We start from the raw sequence: 17,504 nt of genomic DNA on the forward strand, positions 1-17,504 counted from the left end.
GGGTTGGTTGCTAAGAAGTTCTATGATTAAAGGCCAAGACTCAAGGAGAAAAAGCCTTTTTAAAAGCCCGGTAAAAGCTGAAAAGTTAACACGGGCAGAAACAACGCACAAAAGTCAGCAGAACTTTCGAAGACTGTATCTTTGGACTCAAATCTCGGAATTGGGCCTACCTTATGTCAAAACGACCATCTTGGAAAGAGGTTTCCAATGGTCCAAACCTTGACCTAATCAGAGGAGCATAAGTGGACGAAAAGTCTGTTGAAATCAAATCTAGCTGAAAAAGCCTCTATGGACTGAAGAAATTGGGTTTTGGGCTCGATTTTCTGGCCCAAAACATGGCTCTAGGCTCATGCACGAAATTGGGGATCTCTTTCTCTTCTTGAAAGGAGGAAATGAGGCAGACTCATTAGCTAGACCTAGATTAGAAAATAAATTAGTTTAGACTCCATTAATTAATTTTATTACCTTGTTTTAAATTCAGTCTTGAATCAGTATTGTTATTATTCATTAGATCAATAAAGTTAGTTAGTTATTCATAAATCTAGTTTCATTCCATTAAATCATTTTAGTTTCAATTCATAGATTTAGTTAATAATCATTACTAGTTTCAATTCAATCTTGCATGATTAGATTTTCATTTTAATTCAAATAAGTAAATTTATAATCTGTATATCATGTCTTGTTTAAATTCATATAGAAATGATAGTTTAATGAATCAAGGCTAAAACCCCCATTAGAGGGGTTTGAGGAAGCCTTGATTAAAACTTGATTTTGTTAGCTTACAAATCGTCGTGATAATCTATTCAATTCTAGAAAGTAATTAGTTCACCATGAGAATGAGTTTGATTGCTTCACATGCTAGTTATTATTTGGTAGAGATTGTCATGAATAATTAGGGATTAGAAATACCAGTTTGTTATGCGAAAGCATTGAAATTTGGATTACGACATTTATATGTTAGTTGATTAAGTCGAATCAAGGTGGAATCAAATTCCCCTAATTCATTCTCTATTGTTAAGTTAGTATTTGAATTCCGTCATTTCGTTATTCGCATATTGATTAGTAGTTTCCCACCGTAGTATAATTCCATTGTTACCCTCATTAACTTTGATAGATTGATAATCATAGTTAACTTATAATTCTAAAGAACTAGGAGCGGAACGAATTTTCTATTCCAACTATATTGCAATAGCATCGAGAATAGAAAACTTTTATAATTAGGTCCAAAATAGTTTTAGTTTTACTTACATTTGAGTTTAATCACTTATTTGTAGGTAAAACTATCGTTTTACATTTTATCACCGATCCTCTGACAAAACCGCTTAGCAGGAGGCAAGTGGTTGAAACGTCGAGGGGGATGGGACTATTGCCTAATATATAGGGCGACACTGACGGCAACCCTACCTATGTGATTGTTGATCTCATAAAGTAGGTTCAAAGGGAAAAACAAGTCACCTCATCGTCCTGTTGTACTATTGTCTTTAATTTCAAGAGACGTCCCACCCTATGACGAGATAGTACTTTTGTATACATTGTATAACTAGAATTGCAGTGAGTAAGGATGAATTATTTTACTCTTATTGGATTTCATAGTCTATTTTATTATGAGATAGTGTATTTAAACTGCAATGTACACTTGATGGAAATCCACCTATATGAATGTAGAACTGGGTCGGTTCATATGGATAGTTGGGCATGTATCCTAGAGCATTCATGAAACACAGGTAATGCAAGGCCAAAAAGCGCAACACCGCAGAACTGGCATTTAATGAAAAAGCAATGTGGGTGCATATATGTCATCTATTTATATAACTAAGAAGGGTGAAGTGGATTGACAAATTCCACCTCATAAGGTGATGCGTGGTTGTGCGGGGCATCGAAGGCGTGCGTATCTGTGTTGTACGGCACGGGCAAATACTAATGTCACTACAAGGGAATGTTAGTTCAAAGAATTTATATCTACCACTTTCACGTGAGATAAGACATGTTACACTATGACTAGTTCAAGCCCGTAAGACACCAGTATCTTAGGCATTGTGATTTTGTTTCTCTTTGGCACATCGTAAACCCTTTCTTTTGTAATATCCTATTCCAAAATAGTGGGGGACTATAAGTATTTTGAAATAGTGGGGGATTGTTGGAATTCTCTTCTAGATGATATTTCTTATACTTATCCAAACACGTTTCTATTTCTTATAAGACTTGTAGACTTCTAATACTACAAAGAAACCAAACGGTGAGAGGCTATCCACTATAAGATCCCGGACTTGAGAGTCCAGATCTAAGACTTTGAGAAACTAGAACCAAAAAGCTTTCCTGCTACAGTACCCAAGAGCAATTCTTTCTTTCTCTTCTTACTTAAGCCGCCAGAGAGAGTTAAACGCCGTTCTAGAGAGTAGCATGTTTAGTGCAAAACAGTCCTATTGTAAACCATTGAATCTTGTAAGGAAAACGCTATTGTAGCCTTTTTGTATCGTTGGAAAGGGCGAAATCTTTCCTTAAGGACAGTGTCTAACACATCTTGGTTACTACTGATCCTTTAGACTCGTGGTTTTCAGAACCAGTTTTTTTAACCGAATCGGGTCAAACCAGTCCCGGTTCAAACCACTGGTTCAACTAAAACCTGGCCGGTTCTTTGTTGATAATTTTTTAAATAATATTACATATTTAAGTTAATAAATGCAAATATTTAATGTATGGGTTGAGTCAACTCGGTCGGGTTGAGTAAAAACTACCGAATTGAACCGGTTTTTGAACCGAGTTATGATTGAACCACCGGTTTTACTGGTTTCTAACTTGAATCGGACGGTTCAAACCGGTATTAAAACCGATTCTATGTTGAACCAGTTTAACAGTTTAACATACAAAATTCGACCCGGAGAACTCCGACAGTCGTAAAACCATGTTTAAACTTCTTATTTTTCTTAAATTCCAGATTCGACATACAACAGTAGCACCACAGGAAATCAGAGGAATATCTGTAGGGCTTTAATTACTTTCTTTTTAATTGCTTATTTAATATATATAATGATTTAAATCTGATTCATTACTTAAGATTTTATTTTTAACTATTTTGGTTACTTAAGTTTTCTTTCTGATTGAAATAGTTTAAAACAACGTGTCAGTCTTAAGTTAAAAAGCACTGTGTGAATCGGGATCACCTCTTGTGACTGACCTTTTCACAGTCATCAGAGGTAAGTTCTTGTTATCACAAAATGATAATTATTTTTGTTTTTTTTTTATGTGCTAGTTTATCCAGTGAGTTCCATTAACTTGTTTATGTCCTGCTAGTCATCAGTCTTATATTTTTTTTCTGGTGACTTGGCTATCTAGTTCCAACTGAGGATTGAAGGGGTCAAAACGATTTGATATCTGTCAGATTTTAATTTTTATTATCGATTACTTTTCGTATGTAGTTACACAGTTAACGTATGAGGTCAGATTTTAAGACTAATATATTTTTAGATTGAGATATGAAGGAACATATCATATTATCATATCCTTCTTATACCCGGGTTTCATTTGGAACGTGCTATCTATATACAATACATGATCACTTGTTGATGCAGGTCTGGAGGCTAATATCTTAAAGACGCACCCGGAGAAATCAGACCCGTGCAAGTAAGCTTGTTAGAAAGCTTTGTTTTTAAGAATGTAGCTGGCTGATTTCACCATTTCGGCACATATGACTATGTGAGTCTCTCTGTTATTCTTTTTATGAAGGTAAAAATTGTGCTCAGCGGAAATGATAAGAAAATCACTTGCCTTGAATTAATGATCATGTCTATAATCTCAGCAACCATTGAATGTTGTGATATATGCATAACCTTATTCATTAGTTGACATCCATCATTAGTATTTTAGGTGATCACAGTTTCATGATGGTGTCGATGACTGGGTTTTATTTGTACGTTGAATCTTAAATGATTGCAGTTATTTTTGTGCCTAATTTAATAACATACAAAAAATTTCTCTCTCAAAAAAAAAAAAAAAAACATACAAATATTCCTTGAAAGCATGACCAGTTTTCCTTTTAACTATTGGTTATATTTACTTTGTACATGTGAAAATTCTGGAAAGAAGCTTACAGATTGGGATGTCAACGGGCCGGACTTGAACAGGACTCACCTATGTCCAAATCCAGTCCAAATTATATTTACATTTAGAAGGTCCAAGTCCCGGTCTAGGTCCCGTTGGACATGATTGGATTCAGGCCTAGCCTAGGTCTAATAAGGTTACATGGAAATAGTGTATTTTTTTATTATTTCTCTAAAAAAAACTAAAATAGAGTGTAGTAAGACTTGAACCCTAGCTTTATATGTGGCACTACAACACTAATCCATAAGCCTGTTAACATTTTATGTTTACGAGTAGTTACAAATTTAATAGTACTTATTTGAAAAACTAAAAAAGTTTTCGGGCCGAGCCGTTATTAGGTCGGATGGGGATATGTCCATAACTGGGCCAATAGTCTTATCGGACAACATTTAAGTCCTAAGTCCCTATCTTATCGGTTCAGATTCAATCGGGCTTCAGTGTCCGCCCCGACCTATTAGATGTCTCTACTTACAAAGACACTTCCCACACACACACAAACATCTTCCTGCAGTAAACATTTTACGGTGTCATTTCCTAAGTTCTTGACCGTCATCGCTGTTATACTATGCTTTATTTATACAGAAGCATGCGTCCCTTTTTCCAACCTATTGACAGTTTAGAGATATTACGGTGTGTAGAAGAATTACGGAGACCTTTCTGTGTCCTAACCTTTACATCCGTCATAGGCAAGTCCTTAATTTCTATGTTTATATTTGTTTTATGTGAGATTAACTGGTGTGTTTGAATATGTTGTGCCCTAGAAATTATAGAACGCACCAACCCAATGCAACGGAAGTGAACAACCAATATCAAATGTAGTAGAAACAACAACCCACAACTACGGTGTATGAAATCAACTAAATAATTTCTAAATAAGTAGTAAACAATATAAACTACTCACCAATTCAAACAAACAATCAAGAGAAGAGAGACAAAGATTTACGTGGTTTAACTTGCGCCTAATCCACAACCAAATAGAGAAATTTTCAATAGAGAGAATAGTCAAAATAATACAATAAGCTCTCACATTTATTCCAAAGAATCCCTAAGGTTTCCAAAAAAGAAACTCACAAATCTCTCTCTTTCTCTCCTCACAACAATGTTCTCTCAACTCTACAACTTTCAATGGTGTAGACAACTACCAAAGAGTTTGGGCATAAACAAATAAAGAGAAGAATCAAGTCTTTCTTCTTCCAAAGTTGTCACACCCCAAATTTCCAGAAAATTTAAAATAGGAAATTATCCAAGATATAATTATCTCAATCGTCACCATATTCAATCATCTGAAAACCCAGAATGAAACGAAACCCTAATAACATATTATCAACTATTATATTAAAATCTGATATCAAATTTAAAACCAAACGGTACAATCCTTCAATCACATTATTAAACTACAAAGAAACTAACTAACTTTATTACATCTGTCTCAAAACAAAACCTACACTTTAGAAAAACTTAAACCAGAAGACTCCAAGAGCAAATCCAAATCATGTGTCCTCATCCACTGCATTTCATCATCTATGCTTCCAAGAATACACCCACATTGCAAAACAAAGCAAACATGGGTCAGCAAATTGAATTTGCTGGTATGAGTAAGACTAAAAATATAAAAACAATATATTCAATATTTCAAATAAAGGAATATACTATTACAATCATTTCAACTTGAAAAACAAGTTAGTTCCGTTTTCTCAAAACGGCATGTAGTTTCTTCCCAAGTAAGATTTCACCCCCAATATACAATTCCAAGAATCTCATATAACAATACTCATCATTCCGACTTTCCAAAATAACTCACAACATAAATACCACTTACATTCTACTTATTAAATATACATATAATAATCTAATTAAATATGAGTTTGATACACCTTACCTTTAAGCCAACATGTCGTCTTAGGGTGGGATATTTACGTTTCTGCATAAAAGATTAATAGACCCTACCCTCCTGCAAAACAGAGTTAGACATCACAATAAAATGATTTATCTCAGCCAGTCAAATTTCCATTCATAATCAAACTTTATTTAAGACATTTATGTCTAATTGATACAACCTGGTTCGTCCCGCATATTCGGGGAATACCACTTATCATAATACCTATATCAAGAGTATATAAATTGGAATCAATCAAGGCCAATTGTAAATGAAATATGACTCAGAGAACTAAAATTGTTTAGTTCTGTCGAAAAACTAGTTACATCATCTAATTAGTCGAATTCAAGTCACAAGTCAGTACTTGCATAGAATTCTGCAAACATATCATCGTTCCAATCGACAATTAAAATTTCAAAACAAATAGCAAACGTTTATAATTAAATATGGAACTTTTATAAAATGATAATGAAGCATTTATAAAGCAAACAAGATAAAATTCACAAAAAACAATATATTTGATAAAAATATGTCTACTCACCTGAAATTGAATTTGCAAAAGAATATCCATGTTTCTTTTTCTCCAAACCCTTTTCTTTTTCTTCCCCTTCTTTTTATTTCTTTCAATCAAAAATATTCTTTTTAATGGAGGCTAGGGTTTTGTTTTTGAATAATAAGATTTTTACAGAGAAAATTCGCAGGTATTGTTTATTCAATGTTTTAAGTCTGTTTAAGTTAACCTATGGGCCTCAAATGGGTCTAAAAGCACCCAAGGTCCATATCTATATGAATGGGTACATTTTAACAATGTTTTCAAGCCAAAAAAAAAATTATTCTAAAATACCTACACAAGTTCTAACAAACAATTCAAGTAAAAACAATTTTGAAAAATCAACAACAGTCAAACAAATTCTAGAACAACTTAAACTTCATAATGTAATAGTTATTTTCAATTCAAATCATATAATTTATGTTGTTTAAAAATTGGGATTGTTATAAAAGCTTTCTTAAAGAGGCACCAAATCTCACACCCTAACAACCAATTTTGTCTCCCACCACTCTATTCTAAATCCTAACTTTGTTTTAAAATATAATTGAAATTTCGGTGGGTTCATTTTGGCAAATAGTTGCCAAAATATCAAGACCCATTTGGCCCATCCCAACAGAATAGTTATTGCTTACCACAGTCTCATACAAATTTGGAGATTCTGCAACTGTTAAAATTTTAGTACGTGGTATTTTAAAGCAGAACTTATAATGGTTTGTCTTTAATTGTTCATGTTAGCTTCCATGCATGCCTATATTCCAGCTTTGGAAGGATATTTACTTATTTAGGTGAATGAGAAACACATAGATCTGGATTTCCGTAGATTTTGTGCTGTCACTGGTTTTAAGTATTGCCCTGTTCATGACATCATGAGGAGGATGATGGTACTCTTGATTTTTGAATGGGAAGATTGTACATTTTTTTGGCCTCACCGATTGGTTAGATTAATTCTTGTCCATCATCATGGACGGAAAGTTTCTTCTCATTCCCGTCTCTCTTTCCTCTTGGGTCCTATCATAATTGTGATTGTCCTGTAATTAATCTACTTGGTGGATTTGGGGTTCTAAATCTTCCAAGATTGCTATCTTCCTGTGTTGTACAGTACTGCTTCTTGACCTTTTTGTTCTTTGATTGGTCTTTTGAGTGAACTTTGTCCTTTTTGTTCTTTTTCGTTTTTTTTTACAAATTTTACCTCTTTAATTAGTCTTTTCTTTCAACTTTTAGTGACCAAGAAGAAAGGAATTTTTAAGGGTCTTTTTTGTAGTACGTCCCACTATATTAGTGGCCCTTTTGAGTTTAGTCACACTCTGTTAACAAGTCTGTCTCAAGCCGTACGTTGACCGTATTTGATTAGGTTTGACCGTATATTGACCGGATATATATATATATATATATATATATATATATATATATTTAATTTTTTTTTAGAAATGAACCAATATATCCATCATAAGAAATTTAAAAAAATAAAAATTAATTTCTACAATATATCATTTTAAAAAAAATATATATATATATATATATATATATATATATATATATATATATATACCTCCTAAAAGGACCTTAAATAAGTACCAAATCTAACATAACCACAACTTCACCTATAAAATGATTTAAAACCTAATATTTTGTGCATATGATCTACTAACAATAAAGAACATCTGTACAAAAATTCAACTTGTTTAACAATTTTTAATATTGACAAAAGATGATTGCAAAAACTAGACATTTCTAGACCGTTAGATATTTTTTCAAAAGTGGACAACAATTTTTATCTATGTTAGAGGATATCAAACGAGTTGAATTTTTATAGAGATGTTCTTTATGGTTAGTAAATCATATGCACAAAAGATTAGATTTTAAATTATTTTGTAAGTGAAGTTGTAGTTGTTTTAGATTTGGTACTTATTTAAGGTCTTTTTAGGAATCGGAATGTATATATATATATATATATATATACATACATACTCGGTCAACGTACGGGCAAACATAGTCAAATACGTTGACTAACGACTTGAGACAGACTTGTTAACGGAGTGTGACTAAAATCAAAATTTTGAACTTTGTGTGACTAAATTCAAAAACGCACTAATATAGTGTGACGTACTACAAAAAGACCCAATTTTTAATTATCAACATAGAAACTACCATAAGCACCTTGGTTAAGTTTTCTTTTACATTAGAATTTATGAAACTTTAACTCTGACCATTTCGTTGGACTATTAGCAGTATGTAACTACGTATGTTGATGATTGTGTGTAATACTAGTGATCTACATTTAGCCATTTAGGGGGTGTTTGTTTTTTGCTACTTATAAGTACTTACTACTTATAAGTGTTATAAGTGTTTGCTACTTATAAGTTTCTGTAAGTCAAGTTTTGCTACTTACACTTTTGACACTTATAAATAGAAAAATGTACCATAAAAAGGGCCACCCACTTATAAGTAGCTGAAAAAGAAACACCCAGAAAAAAGTGGTCCACCACTTACAGTGAGAATAAGTAGTAAGCACTTACAAAAACCAAAAATATAATCACCCCCTAATCTTATCTTATATATAATGGGAAAACTTGCCGCCGTCTATTAGTTCTGTATTCTCACTTTTAACCCAATCTTTTAAATCTAAAAGGGTACTAAAAAGTTTCACCTCCTAAATTTTCGGGCAGTACTAATTGTGAGGGTAAAATTGTAATTACGTTTTTTCCCATAAAAAGTTAAAAACTACTAAAGCAACAGATGCACTGTTTCCGTGCAATTTTCGTTAATAAACTAAAACCCACGTTTATTTCTTCTCTCTCCCTCCAAAACATTATCAGTCGGTCAGAAAATTCCGAAACCAGTCCCAAGGGATTATTCCGGTGGCATTCTTTGCTTCGTTATAAATGCAAGTGAGTAAATAAAACTTTGTTTCCAATTTGTAGGAAACCACACTAAATTCTTTGCACCATTTCAACACCATTTCCAGATTTTACAAAAAAAAGTAAATCATCCTCTAATTAATCCCTAACTACTTCTCCTTCTAATTAGTCTCTACCCCTGCATACTCTCTATTCTCTCATAGTTCTATTCCTCTAAATTCTCTGCAACTGCAATGGAAGAGGTAAGATTCCTATTTACTAATTTCACTTTTACTTTCAGTTTGAATTTAATCTTAAACAGTTTATTGTACGTTGCCTTCCTCTATTTTATTTTCGTGCGTGATTTGAACCATTAATGCCGAAAGAACTTCATCTGTATCCATTGCAAAAAATGAGTTATGATTTCATCTGTACTAATTCTTCATGCAACCCTCTTGCTCCATCTTAATGTTTGATTTCCATAGGATGTGATGAATGGCAACATATGACTCTGCGTTTCTCAAAAATTTTATGGCTTTAGATATAGCATTTCATTTTAATTTACCTGTGTCTAAGCATCCATAATTTTTTTTTTTCTTTCTAGATAACACTGGAACAATGTTACTTTGATTTTGAAAGTTAAATCACCGGTGTGAAGTTACTTGCTTATACTTTTCTCAACTCAAAGAGATAACCAAAGACTTTATACAGTTTACACACACTCTTTTCCATTATGCCCTTCAATCTATTTAAACATATGCATCGATGTTTTCTGGGTTTTCCGCAATTGTAGTTTTAGGGATTTCAGAATTCAAGCCTTATAGTAATAAACATATGCATCTAACCAAGGTTTATTGCTATTTAAATGTTATTTTTCTATTTCAATCTACATTTTGAATATTTGATTTGCTCCTTCTACCCCATTTTCTTAATTCAGATTTCTATTTTTCCAACTTAATTTTGTGTCTTCAAAGTATGCTTTTGAGATGCTTTTGAGTATTTCATAGTGATAACGAATATACTTATTTTTATTTCTTTTTGTTTTCTTTTCTTCATATTTTGGGAATAATCGATTTTATACATGGTTCCTTATCAACCAAATTTATCTTGCCGTGACGAAATCATTGATTTTTTTCCCCCTATTATTGCCTTCATTTTTTGTTATAATATTTTTTACTACATTTAGTTATATTTGTATTCGTTCGTCGTGGTTCAATTTCACAATGAGCAAGAGAGCATCACTATGTTGATTCCACCATAAGCTTAGCTACTTCCACTACACAGCCACATCACAAGTGAAAAAAAAATCTTGCCTAAAATCGTGAAATGCTCCTTGAATTTGATTTTGTTACAGTCGCTAGCTACATGTTTGGTAGTTATCGAGTTCATTCTTTATTTGTTTCCAGACATATATGCTATATCTTCCTTCCAACTATTTTTCAAATTTTAGATAATTGTATACTATTAGGTTGGTATTAAGTGGTTTGAAGTTGTTTATGTTTCGTAGACAATGTAATCAAACTTACATTCACAACCTATACATAAATCATTGTATGACTTGCTTTGATTTAACAGTACAAAATGAGTGCTTATACTTGCTCGCTTATTAGTTGTGGATAGTTTTTCATCAAAACTAGACTGCTTTTCTTATGTAATAACATTTGAATTCATGAATGAGCATAGTATATGTTTCAACAATCTAGCTCCAAAAGATGTACTGACAGTCGATCAGGCAAAGGAATTCAATAAGATGGAACAATTTGAACGTGAACCAAGAAAGGTTTTACACCAGAGAACACTTTTCTACCTGCAAACGACTAGATGTCAACCACCCAAGGTTGAAGACTAGACAAGAATGAGCATGCTATGTGTGCAACATATAGAAGAAGTTGGCAACAAGGTAGACAAATAACCTAGAAGGGAAGGTGCTAGATCTAAAGTCTGCACATGTCGCAAGACATCCAACTTTATAAGGCACATGGACAACGCATATGAACTTTTCATGCTTCATATGACTTGCATGTCTTCATTGTGTGCAACTCCTACTAATTTTTGATGTCTTATAATAGGTTAAGAAGTTGTTTTCAGGAAATGATATTTCATTTTAGATTTTGTCCATATAATATTATTGTAAGTTATATATGCACTATATATGTCGATTTAAAATTGTTTGCAATGACAATGCATTTCTATCACATTGACTTTTAAGTTCAATTAGTACTACTTTTCTCTTAATGCTTGAACCACAAAACTAATCCAATTTTACAATACCTTAGCATGCTAAATAAAGCTTGCTAGGGTTCCCATTGATGGTGATCTTTGTGGCTTCATTAGTTGTTTCCAGTGAGAAGTATGTCAATTCACTACAAGAAAATTGAGCTTTGGCCACAGGTACAACCTAGGTTTAGCCATGGTCATTAGTTGTTGCCAAGGTCCAACGGCCCAAAGCCGTGGCCAAGTTTTTAAGTGGCCGTCGGGTATTGTTTGTGTAGTTGGGGTTTACTTCGCATTTTGGCCACGGTTGTGTCCATCGTTTCGTCCATCGTTAGATTAGACCTGGTTTTTGATGTTCGGTTAAGATCTAATAAAACCCTCGTGAAAATAAGGAGGAGCCGCGAAACCACTACCAAAAATCGAAGAAGAAGACTTGAGTCGTTCTCCAGGTTTGTTTCCTTTCTTTCTCTCCTTTATAAACATGAGCTTCTCTTCTCTCCTCTAATAGATCTTCCCTTCCCCTCTCTATCTCTTTTACCCAGGCTGAAGATTGAGGATAGGCATTTAGTTTTTTTTTTTTTTTTTTTTTGTTCTCACATACTCTCTCTCTCACGCTAGGGTCACGTGTACCAGGTTCGATTTCACTCTCATATTCATTTTCGTTTTTACTTATTTTGATGTTAGATGCTAATTTAAGGTTTTCTAATTTTAATTGTTTATGTTGTTATATGCTATTCATTTGATGAAATAAGTGCCATGAATACTATATGCTGATGCTTATGCCACCCAACATTGTTATCAATAGAACCTTGCTTGTTCAGGATGTTTATGAGAGATTTCAAACCGAATCCCATTCTGAAGTAACTGGGCACTTTAATGAGCGCTTCATATTATCTCTCGCGTCCTGCAAGTCTTGTGTTGTTATGGACGATTAGCTGATCAATATTCTACTGATTTCATTAAATCTCAATTTTGAGGAGGTATGTTTCTACCATTTGTTTTAAATATTTTTTTTAACATTTTCTGAGATACGATGTAGTAACTTACCTATTTTAGTGAATATCAAAATAGATATAACTAGGATCCAAAATGAGTGCACAATCACCATCACCAGTAACCTACAACCTCCACCCTACCCACCATTGCTACTGTCTGCTTTTCCATCAACAATTAACAGGTATTTTCGATTTATTTTGGTCTTAATTCTTTGATTAATGGCTGTTATTAGTAGCTATATTCAGCCTTTCCTCAAGTTCAAATGAAAGATTCTCAAGAGAAGCATGTGGTTTCAAGGAAACCATTACAGAATTCCATGAATAAACAAAATTATGCGTCCCAACCTTTACAGAATTGTCCAGTGTGTCTCAAAGATAATAAGAAGAGAGCTAGAAATAGAAGGAGTAGAGGAAAAGGCAAAGATATTCAGGTGGTGGAGAATTTGAAAGAAATAGGGGTTCATCATGATCTTCAGGTGGAACCTTTCGTTTCGAGTAAAGGTCTTATGTTTCACCGTAGGCCGGGTTACGGACAAGCTGGTACTAAATGCATTGTCAAAGCCAACCATTTTCTTGCAGAGTTGCCAGACAAAGATTTGAATCATTATCATGTAAGTACTAAGTAGTAGCATTCTTATTTATGATTGTTGCAAATTTGTGTGAATTGGTTAAAACATTTTTTATTGTTTTCTGTTGGTTTAATTTACTAATATATATAGGTAACAATAACTCCTGAGCCTGTGGTGAGTTCACGTAGATTGAATAGAGCTGTAATGGCTCAGTTGGTAAAGCTTTATAGAGAGTCTGATTTGGGTATGAGGCTTCCTGCTTATGATGGAAAGAATAGCCTTTACACTGCTGGATTACTTCCTTTTACGTCAAAGGAATTTAGTATAACATTGGTCGATGAAGGTCATAATATTAACGATGCCAGGTTAGTTTTCCATTACTTGTGGAATTTGTTTTCATTGAAATATATATATGTATATTTTTTAAATTTCTCATGGGTTTGATTTGTGGTGATTTTTTATCCATGGACCTTGTTCGTAATTGTAACAATACCTCTCCTTAACATATGGGAAATGAGACTGCAATGGTTTTTCTCCTCCATGTGTTGTAAGAGAAAAAAAAATTGAACAATTAGAGCAGCTAGTTATGCTACCTACAAAAATGATAAAATTTGCTTCCTTCATGCTAGGGTTGTTGCGGGCATTACTCCATAATATGACCAGATTAAAGTAACCGTTCTCTAACTTAATTGACCCAGTACTACTTGCAGTTTGGAATCATTTAAAGGATACAAAGCTGCTGACCTTTGGTTCACTTTACAATCATCCGAAGGTTCTAATTTAGGCTTTTTTGAAAGCAGACGAAGGGAATTTAAGGCGATGATCAAGTTTGTTGCTCGTGCTGACCTGCAGCACTTACAGCAATTTCTGGCTGGAAAAGTTGCTGATACTCCTCAAGAAGCTCTACAAGTTCTTGATATTGTCTTAAGGGAACTGTCCACCCAAAGGCGAGTTTCTTAAATTCTGTAACATTCTCTCTGGTGGTAGTTGTTATTCTAGCGCAAAGATTTTTCGTTAAGAGGTGCATTGATGTGATTAATCCAGATTGTACATCTCATAGACTACGCTCTACACTGGCCAGGTGGATAGTCTTTTCCATTTCTGTTTCCTGCTGTGTAAGATAGTTAACATTGGCTAATTAAGGTCATTGATTTCCCAGAAGATGAAACAATAGAAGGCGAATGGAAAACACATTAGTTAGATTCAAAATCTATTGAACAATGATCCTATATGAATTAGGACTGTTTTCATAGGTTGCTTTCTTTTACGTAAGTTTTTACGTCAAGTGTGTAACATTAGAGCATGTTGATGTGGTGAAATACATTCAAGTTGAACTGCTTCACACCACACCTCACCCTACTTGTTAAGAGATAACCCTACAGTTTGGAAGATGCTAGAGTATCACTTATTAAAATACCACCTTGCCACATGTTTGCACAGGTTATCCCTGCTGGACTTGGTCATTTTTTCTAGGCTATTACATTGATGTAAATTTTTACTTATTGTTTCCTCTATTCTCTCGTCTTTTGGCAGTTTTATGTGGCCAATGGAGAGCTATCATGTCAAATGTATTAGAGATCTGCAGACCTGGGTCTTGGTGTGCCTTTCAACATTGCATCTTATGCTCTTCTCACATGCATGATTGCTCGTGTTTGTGGTATGTGTTGTTCATCTTTAAAACCTGAATTTATTTTGTCAGCAATTTTAAGCTTATTGCATGTTCCTGATCGGTGCGATAACTAATGATGTATCACAATATCAGTAGTATCAAGAATTATTTATAGGAGTCCCCAAATAATTGACTTTAGAATAGCTAGGCATGGCCTCTTTTACAATGATGATATTGCATATGTAATGTTGTGTACTCTTTGCACTTTCCTAATAATCACACATCTAAAGGCAGACTTGTTAGCTTTGGTAGAGAACAAGTAGTTTTGGTATAGAACAAGTTAACGAAAAGGAGAGAAGAAAGACATAGGGGTTGAAGAGATCCTTTTCTCCTTTCCCAGTTTTACTTTTGTCGAGTACACTTTTGATTGGTTTAGTAATGTGATAATTTTCATTAGTTATACAGAATTGGCTTTGTTTTCCTTCACACCCCGATGTTGTTCCTGGTGATTTTATCCATGTTATTGGGGACGCTCATGTCTATAAAACTCATGTGAGGCCTCTACAGGAGCAGCTTCAGAAGCTCTAAACCATTCCCAGTGAGCAAAGGCTGGTGCTGATATTTATTAGTGTTTTGTACTATTAATCTTTCTATTTGATGATGACTGAATCTTAAATATCGACTTAATTTTTCTGTGAAGATGTGTGTGTAGTTTAAGTTCTAATGATTGATTTTATATGGTTTTAGCTATATCTTCAATGCCCTGGCCCATCATTCCAACATGATGAGGTACAAGCAAGTTTAACCGAATATGGACTTTGATCCAAAGAAGTTAAGGTGTTGTTTAGATGCGGAATATAGTATATCGAGTTTGGGCGCTATGTCTGGTGATGTTTTCATTTTTTTGGGGGAGTCCTAATAATATTTCAAATTTCTTAAAGAGTACTATATTTTTTTTTCTCTATGTTAGTTTGGATTTCAAATGGAATCTATGATGTAAAAACGTTCATGTCAAGTACACATTGTGTATGAAATGTTAAATTGTGAAGAATTATGATTTTTGTGGGTTTGAATGGAATTATATATCTTTATATGAATTACAGGTGTTGTATAAAGGCGCTGGAATCATATTTTTTTTACCCAATTCAAAACATTTGCCACGGCTTAGAACCGTGGCTAAATTATTGATCTAGTTCAAGAAAAACAATCCCCACGGTTCATCTAAGCATTGGCCACGATTAACATCTGTGGCAAAAGGGATATCTACCACGGCCTATGGAACGGTCCAAAACTGTAGGCAAAAAATCAAACTTTGGCCACAGCTAATAGCCGTGGCAAAAGGTTAGCCACAGGCGCATTGGCAATGGTCGTGCAACGGCCATAAACTATGGCAAAAGGACTTTAGCCACGGTCTATGGCTGTGGCAAATGCTCAGTATTCTTGTAGTGATTACTTTGTTCGTAATTTGTGATTTGTTGGATTAGCACAACATCAAGTGTGTGTGTTTTTTTTTTTTTTTATTAGGAAGCTAAGAAGGAAAAATTCGGGGAATGAATGCAAGAGTTGTCCCTTTCCTGATTTTAAAGTAACATTTTAATTTAATATGTCCTTCCGATCAGCATACGCTCCTATGTTGTTGCAGCTACTACTTTCACATGCCTTTTGGTTTATCACAGTGTTTTTTTTTTTTTTGTCTCTTACTATTTCAGACTTTTCATCCCTGAGTTGAGAGATTGCAAGTATGTACTGTAACTATTACATCCCTTTATAAAAACCAAATACCACATGCATCTTTCAAGAGTTACAGACTTGCAGGCGCAACGCGCATGCCCATTTACTAGTATACATAATTTAGATAACTTAAAAGAATGAATAGTTCCTATTAGAATAATACACTACCCAAGACTCTTTTTATATGTAGATATGAAAATTAACTTTGGCATGTGTAGTGTTCCACATAGGTCATTACACCATCTCATAATACATCCCGCCCTACTCCCCCTCCTCTCGCACTCTCTATGCAAGTAAACTTTTTAGGCAGCTTTCTAAGAGCAAGTTGGGGCAGCTGCTAAATAGTGCTGCTAAAAGGGTGTCACCTAAGCTTTTTAGCTGTTTAGCCAGCCAAGTCAAATTTCCCATGTAAAAACTGAAAAACAGTTCCAATCGAGATTTTAAATTTGAAGTTCCAATAATTTTTATACTTGAGTTGAAAGTTAAAGTACAGACGACACAATTTCTGTGTCTGTCGAAATTTAACACACGAACGGCAGAAATTGTGCGTTTGTCTCCTAAAACATAATTTAGGCACCTGATAGACAAGGCTACAAATTAGGTTGGGTTTATCATACTAGCCAAATTTAAAACCCTTCTAACAGCCCTATTGGAATGGTCATTTAGTGTTTGGGGTGCTAGCCATATAGCACCCTCATTGGATTTGCTCTAAGGTGAAGTTTTCAGCTGGAGTTTGGCTTTCCAGTAACCGGTTACTGGGATCAAATCCCAGCAACTGTTACACGTCACCGTTGATTTAGATCCGAGATCCTTGTGTGTGCGCCGAGATCTGTGTGTGTACCGAGATCCGCGTAACCGAGACAATCCAACAGCAACTTGTAATGGTTGCTGGGATTTGATCCCAGTAACCGGTTACTGTGTAGCCGGACTCTTTTAGCTGTGACTAATGTGCCCATCTCTGTACATGTGCATCTCTTTTTCTTTATCTTCCTTATTATCCAATTATTTTTTGGAAAAATTCAAAT

General features: G+C 34.1%; 1 protein-coding gene across 8 annotated transcripts; it reads left to right on the plus strand.

The window, feature by feature from the left end:
• The first annotated feature begins 2,862 nt into the window (after window positions 1–2,862).
• On the plus strand, window positions 2,863–15,049 carry LOC147477742 (protein argonaute 10-like). Of its 8 annotated transcripts, none has more exons than XM_086584467.1 (6): window positions 2,863–2,980; window positions 3,570–3,693; window positions 12,397–13,181; window positions 13,290–13,504; window positions 13,940–14,086; window positions 14,673–15,048. In XM_086584467.1, the coding sequence occupies exons 3-6, from the start codon at window positions 12,834–12,836 to the stop codon at window positions 14,779–14,781; spliced, it is 819 nt and encodes a 272-aa protein (XP_086440593.1). In that variant the 5' UTR covers window positions 2,863–2,980; window positions 3,570–3,693; window positions 12,397–12,833; the 3' UTR covers window positions 14,782–15,048. The 8 variants fall into 8 exon arrangements, with proteins under 8 accessions (XP_086440593.1, XP_086440595.1, XP_086440594.1 ...); XM_086584468.1 differs by lacking the exons at window positions 2,863–2,980; window positions 3,570–3,693 and adding exons at window positions 8,131–12,024; window positions 12,118–12,208; XM_086584471.1 differs by lacking the exons at window positions 2,863–2,980; window positions 3,570–3,693 and having other exon boundaries at window positions 8,136–12,555; window positions 12,647–12,752; window positions 12,924–13,181; window positions 14,673–15,049.
• The last annotated feature ends 2,455 nt before the right edge of the window (window positions 15,050–17,504 follow it).

The sequence above is a fragment of the Coptis chinensis genome, chromosome 9 (genome assembly GCF_015680905.1).
Source record: "Coptis chinensis isolate HL-2020 chromosome 9, ASM1568090v1, whole genome shotgun sequence".
In the NCBI taxonomy this organism is placed as follows: domain Eukaryota; kingdom Viridiplantae; phylum Streptophyta; class Magnoliopsida; order Ranunculales; family Ranunculaceae; genus Coptis; species Coptis chinensis.